This window comes from Cyprinus carpio, unplaced genomic scaffold (assembly GCF_018340385.1).
Source record: "Cyprinus carpio isolate SPL01 unplaced genomic scaffold, ASM1834038v1 S000006746, whole genome shotgun sequence".
NCBI lineage: Eukaryota > Metazoa > Chordata > Actinopteri > Cypriniformes > Cyprinidae > Cyprinus > Cyprinus carpio.
In genome coordinates this window covers 3,438,652-3,454,133 of record NW_024879345.1, presented here as the reverse complement: position 1 = coordinate 3,454,133, position 15,482 = coordinate 3,438,652, and the positions used below count along the sequence as shown (strand labels likewise).

General features: G+C 36.5%; 1 protein-coding gene and 1 long non-coding RNA gene across 2 annotated transcripts in view; one reads left to right on the top strand and one right to left on the bottom strand.

Moving 5' to 3' along the window:
- LOC109048827 (dynein axonemal heavy chain 5-like) overlaps window positions 1-15,075 on the top strand; it is a 154,258-nt gene extending 139,183 nt beyond the window's left edge. The window contains 5 exon segments of the mRNA XM_042755715.1: window positions 809-1,024; window positions 4,496-4,708; window positions 6,055-6,207; window positions 7,722-7,953; window positions 13,885-15,075. Coding sequence (XP_042611649.1) covers window positions 809-1,024; window positions 4,496-4,708; window positions 6,055-6,207; window positions 7,722-7,953; window positions 13,885-14,036 — 966 coding nt within the window. The 3' untranslated portion in view covers window positions 14,037-15,075.
- On the bottom strand, window positions 2,934-3,891 carry LOC122144639. The gene is made up of 2 exons (XR_006159794.1): window positions 3,402-3,891; window positions 2,934-3,064 (listed from the first exon to the last, which is right to left on the bottom strand). It is a non-coding gene; the product is annotated as an uncharacterized LOC122144639 (long non-coding RNA).
- Window positions 15,076-15,482: the final 407 nt, after the last annotated feature.

The following is a 15,482-nucleotide window of genomic DNA, read 5'->3' as shown; positions in this document are numbered from 1 at the left end:
TGGTTGGTTGGACGTTATGCTAGCTTTCATTCAGCTGTGCATCACATTTGTTGAATGGAAATTATGATAAATGAATGTATAATGCGAAATGATTTGTATAACTGGTACACAACACTGTACACTGTATTCATCAACTAATAAACAACTTTAATCATGATTGCTCTTCAAAAATGATGAGAGAATCATGCTTCCATTTATCAAAACTGATACAAGATGCTTTAGCTTTCATAGCTAATGAGAGTAAGCTTTCATAATGGTTGTTTATATCATGTGAAAATTGATTGTAAGACACAGTTTACAACTTTATTATTAGAATATTTAATCCAGTCATAGAGCTTTATGCACTTAAAATAAATAAATAAATAATTAATAATAATAATCATGCATGCATAGTTTAATTATTTGCATCTTTTTATTTTATATTTTAAAGCATTAACATGGTTTATAAATGGCTAGCTGTGGAAGATTCAGTGAGTTAATTTATGTGATTGAAATTGGATTTACTTATGATAAATTCATATTCTGGTTATTGTGTATTTAGCGTGCATTTAGCACATTTGCTTTAGTAATACTATGTGAACAAATGTGTGAAGGGTTTGCAAAGTGATGACAAAAGATGCATGAATGGGGGAATTTGCTGCAGCAGACAGACAGTAGATTGAATGGGAGATTACAGGGATTAATGCAATTTTTTATTATGTTTTTAGAGCCTGATAGATAGATAGATAGATAGATAGATAGATAGATAGATAGATAGATAGATAGATAGATAGATAGATAGATAACTTGATCTCTTTCTCTCATGCAGGGTCTCCCCACATATGACACCCCTGAGGTGTTCGGTCTCCACCCAAATGCAGACATCACCTACCAAAGTAAACTCGCCAAGGATGTACTAGACAATATCCTGAGCATCCAACCAAAGGACAGCTCCAGTGGAGGCGGAGAGACCAGGGAGGCGATTGTGGGACGGCTAGCGGATGACATGCTGGAGAAACTGCCTCCAGATTTTGTACCATCTGAGGTAAAGCTTCAGACGGGGCAGCAATGATGCAGCAAAATTTTGTTTGGTTGATGAAGAGCTCAGAGCCCAATGGGAGCAAATGGCCTTTGCTGTCTGGAGCTCGAGTCCTGAGGGGACATTCTCAGGGTTGACGGATGGTGCTGAGGTCACAGACTGCCTGCACTAATGCATTTGTCTTTTTTGAGGCTTACAAATGTTCTCACACCAAAATGCAGGTACTTATAAAACATATAGGCAATAATTGGCTGCTACTCCCTTCTGATTATCTACAAATTAACAAGGCAGCAGGAAAATTGCGCCTTAGGGTTGCACGAGGGCTTTTTGCTCTCATTATCTCTCACAAAAACTAAAAGCAAGTTTTTCTCAGTCATGAGCGTTCCTAAAATATTTAAAACTTAGTGATGAAAAAAAAAAATCCTGAAAATTTTTTATCTATATTATTACAAGCAGAGAATAGAGTGAGTTGCTACATGTAAATAAAACATTGTGTCCTCTGCAGTGACCTCTGAAACATGACAGTAAACTGAATTCTGAAATATTTGTGTACATTTTCTATTGGTCATGGCAGCAGAACGACATTTATGGAGATGAGTGTTACAACTTCAGACAGACTGTTTAAACAAGCACTTTTGATATTTGAAAGAGCAGAGATCACGGTGGTGAATCATAAACTATAACAATAATAAAGTATGGCAGATTTTAGTAGTCTGCTGCATCCTCAAAAACCTAGAACTCAGAGGACACAAACCGGGGAACTGCATCCATGCAAACTGCATCAGATTAATTGCATATTAATCTGCCGGTGGAGACAATAACACATATTAGTATATTTGTTATTGTCTCCACCAGCAGATTAATAATGAATAATACCTTTATTGAACCGGATGCTAAAATAATGCAGATAGCTTAACCTCTTAACCTGCGCCCCTATTTTTGAGCATTTTCTGAAAAACGACATACCCAAATAAAAATGTCTGTAGCTCTTGAACCCTGTCAACCTGTGGTCTAAATTTATAAATCTGGTATTGTCTGAAACTAGACACTTAAACCTTTATTACTCTGGAGTCATAATACTCAAAACTAGTATAGCAACAGAGTAAAACAAGGTAAAACTTACATGAAATTGACTCATGATATCTTTGAATGAAATTCACTAAGGGAAAAAATGATAGTGACTTATTTGCCAAAGGCCTTAAAATGCCATAAACATAAAGCTGAATGTCTGAACATATTTTGATTCAAATTTGAAGATGATACTCCCAAAAATGTAGTTTTCTGTAAGCTTTTATTTTTAAAAAAGTCTAGGCGTCCTTTCAAAAAAGCCATTTGGATACTCCAAATGTACACCTGGTAACCAAATGACCAAATGAGGCAAAACTGCATAATGCATATATGTATATGTTCAGAACTGCTCTGCCAACCAGGAAAAAAAAAACTATTCCTGACTCATTTGGTCATTTTTGGGCAAAAATTTGGGCATTTTTGAAAGGACGCCTTAACTTTTCCTAATACAAAAAAAGAAAAAAAAAATCATTTAAATAAAAAATTTCAAAAAAAACATATTTATGGTATTTTATTTAAAGCAAAGCTTTGGAAAAGTCATTTAGATCTTTTTATTTCAAGAAAAAGTCTAGGAATACTTTCAAAAAGGCTATTTAGAGACTCCATATGACACTGCATACTACATAACATACATATGTATATCAACTCAGAACTCATCTACCCATGAAACCACAAAAAAACAAAAACTATTTCAGAACAACATTAAACATTTAACTAAACTATTTATTTTGAACAATTCTAATAATGAAAACAGATCAGTGATCATTTTTAGAGTGAATGAACACAAAAAACATGCAAAATACAATTTTATTTATTTTACATTTTGTAATTGTACATTTTTTTTTTCTCTGCTAATTATTATGAATATCAAGTTACTGAAAAACTAAAAGCAACTATTTACAGTATTTACAGTGTAGGAAGACACTCAAGGCAGTCACTAAAAAGGTTTGTTCTTTGACCAACTGCACACCAAAGTCACTGAAACACAGGAAAGGGAGAAACAGTGTGTAAACAAAACAAATCAAACTTGCAAAACTGTGTTTACATGTTGTATACACACACATAATTATACATACTCAATGCTCGTACACATAAACATACATACACACACACACACACAATACTCATGCATACGCACAAACACAAACATACTCAATATACATACGCACAAACATGCATAAATAAACATGTAGCCCCCCTCATATTTTCCCTCTCCGTTGTCATTTTTATAATCTAACACAGCTAACATGAATCAAAAGCTGCAAACACATGATAAACATATATAAACATTCAAGAGAACAGCGTTGAAACTCACGTGCTAATGCTATCCCTGGCTGCATGCATCTCTCCGGGTCTTTCTGCTGCTGCCGCTGCTTCTCATCACGGCCTCCAAAACACGATCAAACACCACAAAAACTCTTCTAAAGTCGACGTTCTTTGCTGGAGAGATTCAGATGTAAGCTTTGGAGAACATCCGCTCGCTGATAGATACCCGTGTAGCGCTGCTGCGCCGCTCTGAGTGCGCCGCGGGCGTAAAGACGAGAGCGCACGAACACACAACAACTTTTGCGCTCGCTGAATCTTCAAACTGATTACGAAACGGTGCAAACTGTGAATCACTGTAAACGTCCTTGTGATTGGCTAACACTTCCATCCATCAAAACATTGCTGGCTAGGCATTGGCTAGCTTACAACAGCCAAAACTGAGGTGCGGTGATTGGCACCTCGCTAAACCAGTCAGTGACTCCTAGCCTGTTCTGGGTTATAACATCGCCTGTGATTGAAGGAGAGAGACGAGGGAGGGCTCATTTTCTCGGAATAGACCATTCTATAGGAAACAAAAGCTGGAATACGAATTAGAATCGATATTTCTTTGAAAATGGACGCTATCGACAACTATAACTCGAATCGCTCATGTAAACAAAGGAGGATCTTTCGTTTTTCCCCCTATTTTTTCGTTGTTTTGGATTAAAAACTGGGATGCATCTTGAAGAGTAGACCCTTACCTTGAAATGTGTGCTGGTGTTTCTTGGAATAGTCCGAGCCAGACCAGAACTATAGGCGATGAAACGTAAGTACTGCCGTGCACTTTGTACATGTTTAAATGACCGGTCCTTCAGCATTTATGTTAACCCTTTCCTCTCTGGTGTATTGATTTTAAAAAACAAGCTCAAACATCGATATTGAGTGTTTTAGCTTTCAAATGATATATAGTTTAAATGATAGTTAATTGAATATTTTTATAAAACAACGGTTATAAAATTCACAGCCGCGCCTAGACGCGTGCACTTGTACAAAATGGCATCCTTAAACAATTCTATGCAATGCAATGCCATCTTAGCAAAAGGGCTGTGCACTTGTACAAAATGGCATCCTTTGTTATTCATTCAGATTGCATCATTTATCCAGGTCAGAGAGAGATTGATGAGCATGGGTCCTCTTCAGCCTATGAACATTTTCCTGCGGCAGGAGATTGATCGCATGCAGAGAGTGATTGTTCTGGTCAGAAACACGCTGAGTGACCTGAAGCTGGCAATTGATGGAACAATCATTATGAGTGAGAACCTGCGAGACGCACTGGACTGCATGTACGATGCCCGAATACCTGCACGCTGGAAAAAGGTTACAGATTGTTTGTTGCCTTTGTGATAATGTGTAATGTGTTGGACACACAATGTACACAACAAAAACATGAGCACTTCACTTCACTTGTTATATTTATCCTATTTATTATTATATCCCATTTATTATTAGATTTTTTTTAAATGTGTTATTTAAAAATAGGAAAATAGACTCGCTAGAGTTTAAGGGCCAGATTTACTAAATAAGGCAAAATAGCATGAGACCACAATCCCATAAAAGTGCCGATGGGAGTAGAAAGTTCTGCAGGGGATCTACTGGCAATGTGCAAATTAAAGAACACAGACAAAGCCAGCTTATTTCCATAATGACCAATGCAATCTACTAAGAGCAGCACAAATTAGTGGTTAAGTCAAGTCACCTTTATTTATATAGTGCTTTTAACAATACAGATTGTGTCAAAGCAACTGAACAACATTAATTAGTTAGTTAGCTAGTGTAGGACCAAAGATAATCAGGTGCGGGAAATCTGCTAACACAGGTGCAAAATTGGTTAAGACATGCTTCTTTGGGCCATTAAATAATGGTGTATTATATTATTATTATACTAGTAAACTGACTACCACAAACCTAGTAAATCACCTTGTATGATTAATTTAAATGCTCTCCTCCCATACATTTTGTGTCTAAATGTGAACCTCTTACAAATGCATATGCAGTAAAGCCATTTTCATCACAAATTTTTCACTGTATCTTTAGTAAATCCTGACAGTAGTTTTTTTTTAATGCCAAAAGAGGGTTTGCCTTGGCGCAAGCTGTTAGCAAATCTGTCCGTAATATGATGGATGTCATTTAAAAAAATTAATTTAAGGATTTAAGTTATACACTAAAAAACTTGCCTGCTTTCATTGCTCCTAAATGGCATCATTATAATCAACCTATCAGTGTCAAAACATGAAAATGCTATTGCTTTGTTGTATGACTTATCACTGAATGAAATATGCTAATTTATGGAATATGCATACATTGCAAATGCGATCGAAGAGTTTCTGAGAGGGGCAAAAATTTAGTGAATAAAGACTTATTTTTCGACCAGTTACACACACAAAGATCTGTTTATATCATTTTTATGGTGGCCATTAGTCGTTTTTATGCTCTGATAGCCCAGAGAAGAATGAAAACCCTGTCTTGTGTGTATCTACATGTGTCGGTTGTTCAACCATGTGGATATGACTTCAGCATCTCTATGAGATCTGGATTTGCTAAGTATTACTGTATCCTTTCTTTGTACATGTTAACTGTGGTTCCGCTCAGGTGACTTTCTCTGTGTGTGTGTGTGTGTGTGTGTGTGTGTGTGTGTGTGTGTGTGTGTCTGTTTCTGTATGCAGGCCTCCTGGGCTTCCACCACGCTGGGGTTTTGGTTCACAGAGTTGCTGGAGCGGAACCGGCAATTCCACTCTTGGGTTTTTGAGGGACGACCCAACTGCTTTTGGATGACAGGCTTCTTCAACCCACAGGGGTTCCTGACAGCTATGAGACAGGTGGGTAACTATCACACAAACACTTTTGCTGAACTTACATTTGTACTCATTCCCCTCCTGATGTCTTGAGCTGATCAGATACCACAAAATCCATTTTAATATTGTCCATTATGAGGTGGTTTTTAACCATGTAAAGCTTGCTGCATCAGACTCGATACACAAATTTATAAGGCCTCTAAATTATAGACATGATCATTCCTTAAGCCCTCGGATTGATAGTTTAAATAGATATTTTAATATTTATTTTTATTTTATTTTATTTATTTTTTTCCAAGTAAAAGACCTTTTTAGAATAATTCTATAAACATTATCTCATGGTACACTTGTGTTTTTACTGTGAAATATTTTATGATATTTATAAAATAAATGTAAGAATAACTTTTATATTTTTATATTTCAAGATGAACACTTAGGTTCACTTGAATATCCATACTTTATTATTATTATTTTTTTTTTTTAGAAATTAATTTAAAATGTGAGTATCAAATGCTGTATGATAACATCAGGCTTTTGAAGAACATTTATTTGTCTCTCAATCAACATTGCATTGCATTGCATTATATGTTTTGGCCCCACAATAAAACTACAGAGCTTTGGTCATAAAATTCAGCATTCAAATACCATCTTAATAAGACAGGTTATTTGGAGATATGCATTTAATGTAAGTAGTCTGTTATACTGTTATCATTTTTTTATGATTTACAAGTTAATAGAATTTCATATTACTTTATGGTTATAGAAATATCAGCAACTACACCAAAAATGCTCAAGTTGGGCCTCTGAATAAAAACTATTATTTCATATGTCAGGCTTCACAGTTTGAAAATGAATATTGATGCATCCTGTTTGGTTTTTATTGATGTTGTACAGCAAAAATGATACGTCATGCCAGACGTCTGGGATGAATGTTTCCTAAACATATTTTTTTTTGAGTGGCACATTAGTCTCCATCTGCATGACTATAGTGAGTTTAGAGGTGTTTTGGGCTGTGAGGAATCTGCTCAGTGGGACACGTTCTAGCTAATGCTTTGGGGGTAAACAGTTTGCACGAAACAGGATTATTTTAATTAAAATTGGGCACCCGTCCTGTTTTCTGTTCTCAGCTGTGTTTCTGTGCCAACACCTGCAGCTTTGAGAATAAACTTAAAGAAAGAACCCAGATGCTTCATATCAGTCACAGCTAATTTTTATTTTATTTTTTAACAATGGTACGGATCTGTTTATTGCTTTAATTGAGGGGCAGGGAGGAAAATGTAATTTGGTTTGAGTGTTAAAACAAGAAATTTTGTGTGAATTATATTGAATTACTAATTATATATTTTAATATTTATTTTATCATATTCAGTTTATATATATATATATATATATATATATATATATATATATATATATATATATATATATATATATATATATATATTATGTTTCTGTAGATTGACATGAGTTTTTTCATTAATTTTGAGTGATTCAATAATAAGTTACAAGCACTACATGTTAATCATTTAACTTGACAGGAGATCACTCGTGCTAACAAGGGGTGGGCGTTGGACCGTATGGTTCTGTGTAATGAAGTTACAAAATGGATGAAGGATGACATCACACAGCCTCCTGCAGAGGGGGTGTACGTTTATGGTCTCTACCTGGAAGGGGCAGGCTGGGACCGCAGGAACTGCAGGCTCATTGATTCCAAACCCAAAGTACTGTTTGAGATGATGCCTGTGGTCAGGATGTACGCAGAGAACAATGGTATTTTTTTTTCTTTTCATTTTTGCTGATTTTATGCACCTGATAGTAATCATTGTAGCTGATACAGCCAAGACACATGAATTAAAAGGAGGATTTCCATATGCCATACAGAGTATATTTAATTTCTTTTTAGGTAATGTAACATTCTCTACTAATATTGGCACCCTTGGTAAATATGAACAGAAGTAAAGGTGAATATTTGTAAATGCTCTTTCTCTTAGTTTCATTACAAAAACCTAGCTTTTAATTAAAGTAAATTATTGAAAATAAATAAATAAATCCCAAACATAGAGCTTTTTACACTGTGCTTAACCCTGGGTTATCATCATTCTAAACCCGCTTTTAACCCCAGGTAATGGTACATTTCACACATGTACTTTGGAAGTGGGGTTAGCACTGCTTTTTATCCAGGGTTATGAAACCCTGTTTTGCTTTTGCAGTGTTAACCCTGCATTGTGGTGCCAAATTTGTATATTGTGAAATGATGAAGTAGAATGTTACAGCTAGATGCTTAGCAACAGACAACTAATTTTATGCCTCATATTCATATGCTTTTGACAGTCCCAGAAACACTGTGCATTAAATAAACGCTTTAGCATTTGAGGGGAAAAAGTGTCAAATGGTGACGGAAAATGATTTAATCTTACCTTTACAGTCCACCGAAAAGTTCATTCAGGAAAATCTTACAGTCTGCAGGGCTCTAAAGTGTGACCAATCTGGTTGCACATGCGACCTAATTTCTCAATGGTGCGACAAAAAAAAATCAGAGGTTGCACCGGTGCAACCAGCCGTTCAAGGCCCGAGTGCTCCCCCCTACCATGACCCCGCTTTAACACCTCCCCCCCCCCACTACCCCGAACCCGAGTTCGATTGCTCCCCCTACCCCTGCTGGACTGCGTTCATATTATATTATTTGGGTCCGAACCGTGGTGCGTTTGCGTCATCAAGCCAGCAGCTGTTTATCCCGTTGCTTAGTAACGACGGCGCAGGAGAAGGCGGCAAATGCATAACATTACTCTCTGCACGTTTATGTATTTACGTTTTTGAACCGTTCGTTTTGTTTACAAGGCTTCTGTACATAACGGCACTTACGTGAATGTACTGCAAATGCTCGAAAGAACGCTGAAGGCGAACAGAAATGAGATATATAGCTCTATGTTTGCAGCGCGTCAGTCACGCTCATCAGAAAAGTGAGTGAAACACACACACAAACGCATTTTCATCAAATAATACGTCATTAATAGCAGTTCACTTCCGCGATTTGGTACGATTGCCTTCACATTAGCAGCGAACCGTACCAGAGTTCACATGAACTGTACCCCAGACCACCCTTTTTAAGCGGTCTCGGGTACGGTTCGCGGGTGCGCACCCGAGTTCGGAAGACAGGGTTCACATCATCCAAACGAACTGAACTATAACGTCAGTCAAACCCGGGTGTGCACCAAAAGTGCTAATGTGAAAGCACCCTGAAAGTCTCCTTGTGGTTCAACAACAGACACTAGAGCCCTGCATTTCAGCCCGAGCCCGACCGTCCCTGACTTTTTTACACCCCTCGAGCCGGGCTTCGGGCCAATTTTTTACATCATAGTTAAGACGCAGGCAGGGCTTCCCGCCTGTTTTAGACTTCTCCTTACTTTTATATTTTAGGCATCCATCAATTAGTGATGAAACAAAATTGCTGCGCTGGTGGAAACAACACGAGACCGTGCTACCGCGACTGTCAAGAGCAGCTCGACGGTGTTTAATGTCCCTCAGCAGCAGTATGGTGTGTGCTGGCAGCGCAGCTGAACAGTTCTGCGTTCAAATACACGCAATAGGCTTAAGCTTGCCTCAAAGCACCGGCAAAAGTACCATAAATGTGACAGGGGGTAATAGTAAGGAGATATTTGAATTATTTACTAAAAAACTAGTGTTTTCTGAGTCTGTGTCGCAAGGATGAAGTTGTCGAGCCTGACTCGTCATCTCCTCATTAGACGCACCTTTAGAGAGAAGTGCATCTTTACGGATTATGATTATAATGAAAGAGTTTTTTTTTTTTTTTTTGATTTGTTTTATTTCATTTAGTAGTAATTCAAAGCTTTCTATAGATATACAGGTGCTGGTTATATAATTAGAATATCATCAAAAATTTGATTTATTTCACTAATTCCATTCAAAAAGTGAAACTTGTATATTATATTTATTCATTACACAGAGACTGATATATTTCAAATGTTTATTTCTTTTTAATTTTGATGTTTATATCTGACAACTAAGGAAAATCCCAAATTCAGTATCTCAGAAAATTAGAATATTGTGAAAAGGTTCGATATTGAAGACACTTGGTGCCAATCAGTTAATTAACTCAAAACACCTGAAAAGCCTTTAAATGGTCTCTCAGTCTAGTTCTGTAGGCTACACAATCATGGGGAAGACTGCTCAATTAAAAATTGTCCCAAAATTGACCATTGACACCTTGCACAAGGAGGGCAAGACACAAAAGGTCACTGCAAAAGAGGCTGGCTGTTCACAGAGCTCTGTGTCCAAGCACATTAACAGAGAGGCGAAGGGAAGGAAAAGATGTGATAGAAAAAAGTGTACAAGCAATAGGGGTAACCGCACCCTGGAGAGGATTGTGAAACAAAACCCATTCAAAAATGTGGGGCAGATTCACTAAGAGTGGACTGCAGCTGGAGTCAGTGCTTCAAGAACCACTACACAAAGACATATGCAAGACATGGGTTTCAGCTGTTGCATTCCTTGTGTCAAGCCACTCTTGAACAACAGACAGCTTCAGAAAGGACTGGACTGCTGCTGAGTAGTCCAAAGTTATGTGCTCTGATAAGAGTAGATTTTGCATTTCCTTTGGATATCAGGGTCCCAGAGTCTGGAGGAAGAGAGGAGAGGCACACAATCCACGTTTCTTGAGGTCCAGTGTAAAGTTTCCACAGTCAGTGATGTTGTTTTGCGGTGCCATGTCATCTGCTGGTGTTGGTCCACTGTGTTTTCTGAGGTCCAAGGTCAATGCAGCCGTATACCAGGAAGTTTTAGAGCACTTCATGCTTCCTGCTGCTGACCAACTTTATGGAGATGCAGATTTCATTTTCCAACAGGGCTTGGCCCCAGCACACAGTGCCAAAGCTTCCACTACCTGGTTTAAGGACCATGATATCCCTGTTCTTAATTGGCCAGCAAACTTGCCTGACTTTAACCCCATAGAAAACCAATGGGGTTTTATGAAGAGGAAGATTCGATATGCCAGACCCAACAATGCAGAAGAGCTGAAGGCCACTATCAGAGCAACCTGGGCTCTCATAACACTTGAGCAGTGCCACAGACTGATCGACTCCATGCCACGCCGCATTGCTGCAATAATTCAGGCAAAAGGAGCCCCAACTAAGTATTGAGTGCTGTACATGGTCATACTTTTCATTTTTGTACTTTTTAGTTGGCCAAGATTTCTAAAAAATAATTTCTTAGTATTGGTCTTAATTTATATTCTAATTTTCTGAGATACTGAATTTGGGATTTTCCATAGTTGTCAGTTATAATCATAAAAATTAAAAGAAATGAATCTGTGTGTAATGAATGAATATAATATACAGTACAAGTTTCACTTTTTGAATGGAATTAGTGAAATAAATCATCAACGTTTTGATGATATTCTAATTATATGACCAGCACCTGTATTTATCATGTCTATAGATATATTTATCACTTAGGCATGTTTTCACTGAGTGTCGATTCATTTTTGTACTCCTGTTAAAGACAACACGGCAGAAAGCGCAACGTTTTGTTGATATTGTGAGTGCACACAAATAAACGTAGACCCATTGCAGTTATGAATGATATACTACTCTTACCTTTATGAGAAAAAATGACTGCGTATCCACTGAAAAAATGCAAGTGATCACGGTGGCGGCTCCATATCCTGAAGCATATCCGCACAAACTATTAGATATAGCACACATTTATCTGGGTATAACGTTTAAACATTGTTATATGCTTAAACTGTTTTATATCTATAGATTTTAATTTAGGCAGGTTGTGATGATTTGAAAAGGCTAAATTGATCAAACATAGGCTCAGTGTCTAACGATGGCAACTTAATCGTTACTTAATTACTTAATTTTAATAGCTGAAACAGTAGTATGAGCTGTTTAGGGACTATTTAGCTGTTCAGATCAGACACTAGAGCATCCCTTCCTTCAGACACAGTGGAAGATCTGATAAGAATCAGTGTAGAGGGGCCAAGTCTGGAAGATTTTGATGCTAGAGAAAGTGTGGCCAGCTGGTTTAGCCAAGGCCAAAGATAAAGAAGGCCAAACTACAGGAGTTGGCCATCCGAGGGGCATGTGACTGCAATGGAGGAAAGTCAGACACTGAGCCATGAGATGTTCAGTTTAAAGTCCTTAAAACACTTAATTTAGATTTTCTTTTTATTTCATTTATCTTGAGATGTTTTAGGTTTAAATTTCAGCTCAGTGAAGCACTTAAAGCACCAAAACTTTTTCAGTAAGTTACCTTTCTTGTAGAATTGTGCATAAAAAGAACAACATTATGACCACAATATTATTAAATAATCAATTATACAACAAAACAATACCTACTATAACAACAACAAAAAAAAAAAAAAAACTAACAAAAAAAAATGCGGTGTTAAATGCGATGCGGTCGAAAATTTGGGTGCACCTAACTTTTGTGCTGGTCCACCTAAGAAAAAAGTTAGGCGCACCAGTGCAACCAGTGCAAAAAATTAGTCTAGAGCCCTGGTCTGCAATACATAATATGAGGACAGGCCCGTAGCCAGCTTTGAGGTCACCAAGGTTCAGACCTCTGTAAATTTTTCATGTTCAAAAGTAAAATTTGTTCTCTAAATGACTAATTTGCTATTTAGAACTCCTCATATGAATGTCTGGATGTATCAGTTTAGACAGTTTGCAAGAATGTTTAGCTTCCGTGGTATGATCGTTGACGCTGCTGGAGTGGACGAGACTTGAGGTCGCGGACGCTGCCTCTGTGTTGCCAGATCCTGCTTTTATTAGTGTTTCGGGACTTGTCTCTTCCACTTAATTTGACACTTTAGAAAGTTACTAAACTGGGTTGTTGCAGTTTAGGGTCAGCGATATCTTATCTTATTTGCAAAAGATTTTAAATAACTTTGGTTTATTTTTTTATTTATTTTTCGATTTTTATTTGTTTTTATAGCAATATCTGGCAACACACACACGCACACACACACACACACACACACACACACACACACACACACACACACACACACACACACACACATATATATATATGTATTTATCTTTATTTGACCCTCTAACACTTTCTATTCTAATGCGACTATTTATCTTCTTTTTTATTTAGAAAAAAAAAACACTAGCTTTCTCTTTTTCTATTCTATCTACTTGTTTTTCTTTTTTTTTTTTTTTTTTTTTTTATATATATATATACATATATATATATATATATATATATATATATTCAGTATTGACTGAATGGGTGCCAGTAGTTGTGGAATACATTTTATTTATTTATTTATTTATTTATTTATTTATTTATTTATTTATTTATTTATTTATTTATTTTTTTTTGGTTTATTTTTATTGTTTTATTTATTTCAGGGATTTTACTTTAATAATAGGTTATAGTTTATTAAATGTAACATTAAAAGCTAAACACCAACAACATTTTTCCATTACTTTGATCATATTTACTAAGTGTGCCAATATTTGGGCACTGTATGTTAATTTCCATTGGGTGAATTGTTATTTTAGCCTAAATGAATGTGATTGAGACTAATTTAATCTATACATTGGATTAACATTTGCAAGTAAGAGTTTTGCCTTATACACAAATATTATGTTTTTTTTATCTTTTTAACTTTCCAGATAAAAGTAAAAGCATGCAAAACCTAATTGCTAACTTACTGTATCTTTCCTGGTGTCAAAGATCCTCGTTTGTACTCATGTCCAGTATATAAAAAGCCTGTTCGAACAGACATGAACTACATCGCAGCTGTTGACCTGAGAACCAGTCACCCTCCAGAATACTGGATCCTGAGAGGAGTGGCCCTCCTGTGTGACGTCAAATAATAGTGTTTTAAAATAATTGTATACAAATGTAGATGTCTTTCTGATCTCTTTCTGTATTTTAACTGATGATTACCCTGAACACCTGAATAAATAAACATGCACAGCTGTCTGTAGCACCATACATAAGACCCTTAGAACCACAGCAAGAGCCTTGACATCTAAACCTGTAAATCCATCATAAATATAATCGTTGTACATCTTCATTTGGTTTTCTGAGTGCCTCTCAAGACCATCTGCTGGGTCTCATCTTTAAATGCATGAACCTTTGGATTAAAGGCCAAATGTAGGCCTGCTGATTAACAGCCCAGTTGAAGCGTACTCATGCTTGTCCTACAGTAAACACTCTTAGGTGTACAAGTCAAAGTTTATCCGTCTGAACTATGGAAGAGTTTAAATTTTAGCTCTTCAGTAGAGACCATTCATTCTGAGATGCAGTCTAATGTGTAAAATTAATGTCAGAATATGATTTTCAGATTCAGTGTTATTTTCCATCTGAACCAAACGGACATGGCTATATGTGTCACTCAAAATTATTTTTTACAAATATCATCATAGCACTAAAAAGAAAAAAAAGCAAGTTTGAGAACATGGTCCTGTACCACAAAGAGAAAACTATTCAGGTTACTGGATTAATTGCAAGTTGCCAAAATAGATACTGAGTTTGTAATTGTACCTCAGGAAGATGAGGCATTTTCTGCAAACATCCAGTCACATGAAACATGAAATATGCGAGGCTATTCCCAAAAGTCAGTGCACAGAGCTTCTTAGACGATGAAGATCATCTGACAAAAAAAAAAAAAATCTTAATCTCTTGAATGCTCAATTTTAAAGAATTCCATTTTGTCCATCTAGAAAACTATTTATTTGTGAAGTGTGCTTTAATTTGAAGTGTCAGAGACAGGGAATGACTGCTTCAGAGATTCAAATTGTAATACAGGCCCCAGGAAAACAGAATTTTTTTTTTTGTATGATGGTTTTAATGTTAGAAAAGACTGTTTACAATTAGATTTTTTGAAATAAATGGTTTGTATATCATTTTACCATTGAAATTTAGTAATTTTAAATGATCTTGTCAGCATCTTGTGACTTAGGCCAGCACTGAGTCCCGACTGAGCCAGTGAGGCCTTTCTGTTTTGAGTTTGCATGTTCTCTGTTGTCATGGGTTTCCACGGGTGCTCTAGTTTCCCCCACAGTGTCTGTGAGGGACTATCCAAGGGTTTTTCCTGCTTATGGACTGAGATCCCTGTGACCCTACTTACGATGGAAAATGGATAAATCTAGTGACTAACTTCTTACTTAAACTGTGCACTGTTTAGAACAAGAGACACACAGCCACCCTAACTCTATAAAGCCTACTGTATGCTATTATATACACATATTTCTAAGGTCTCTAAATTTTCAACATGACCAAACCTTGGCTAAAAAATATCTTGTACACAATCTAAT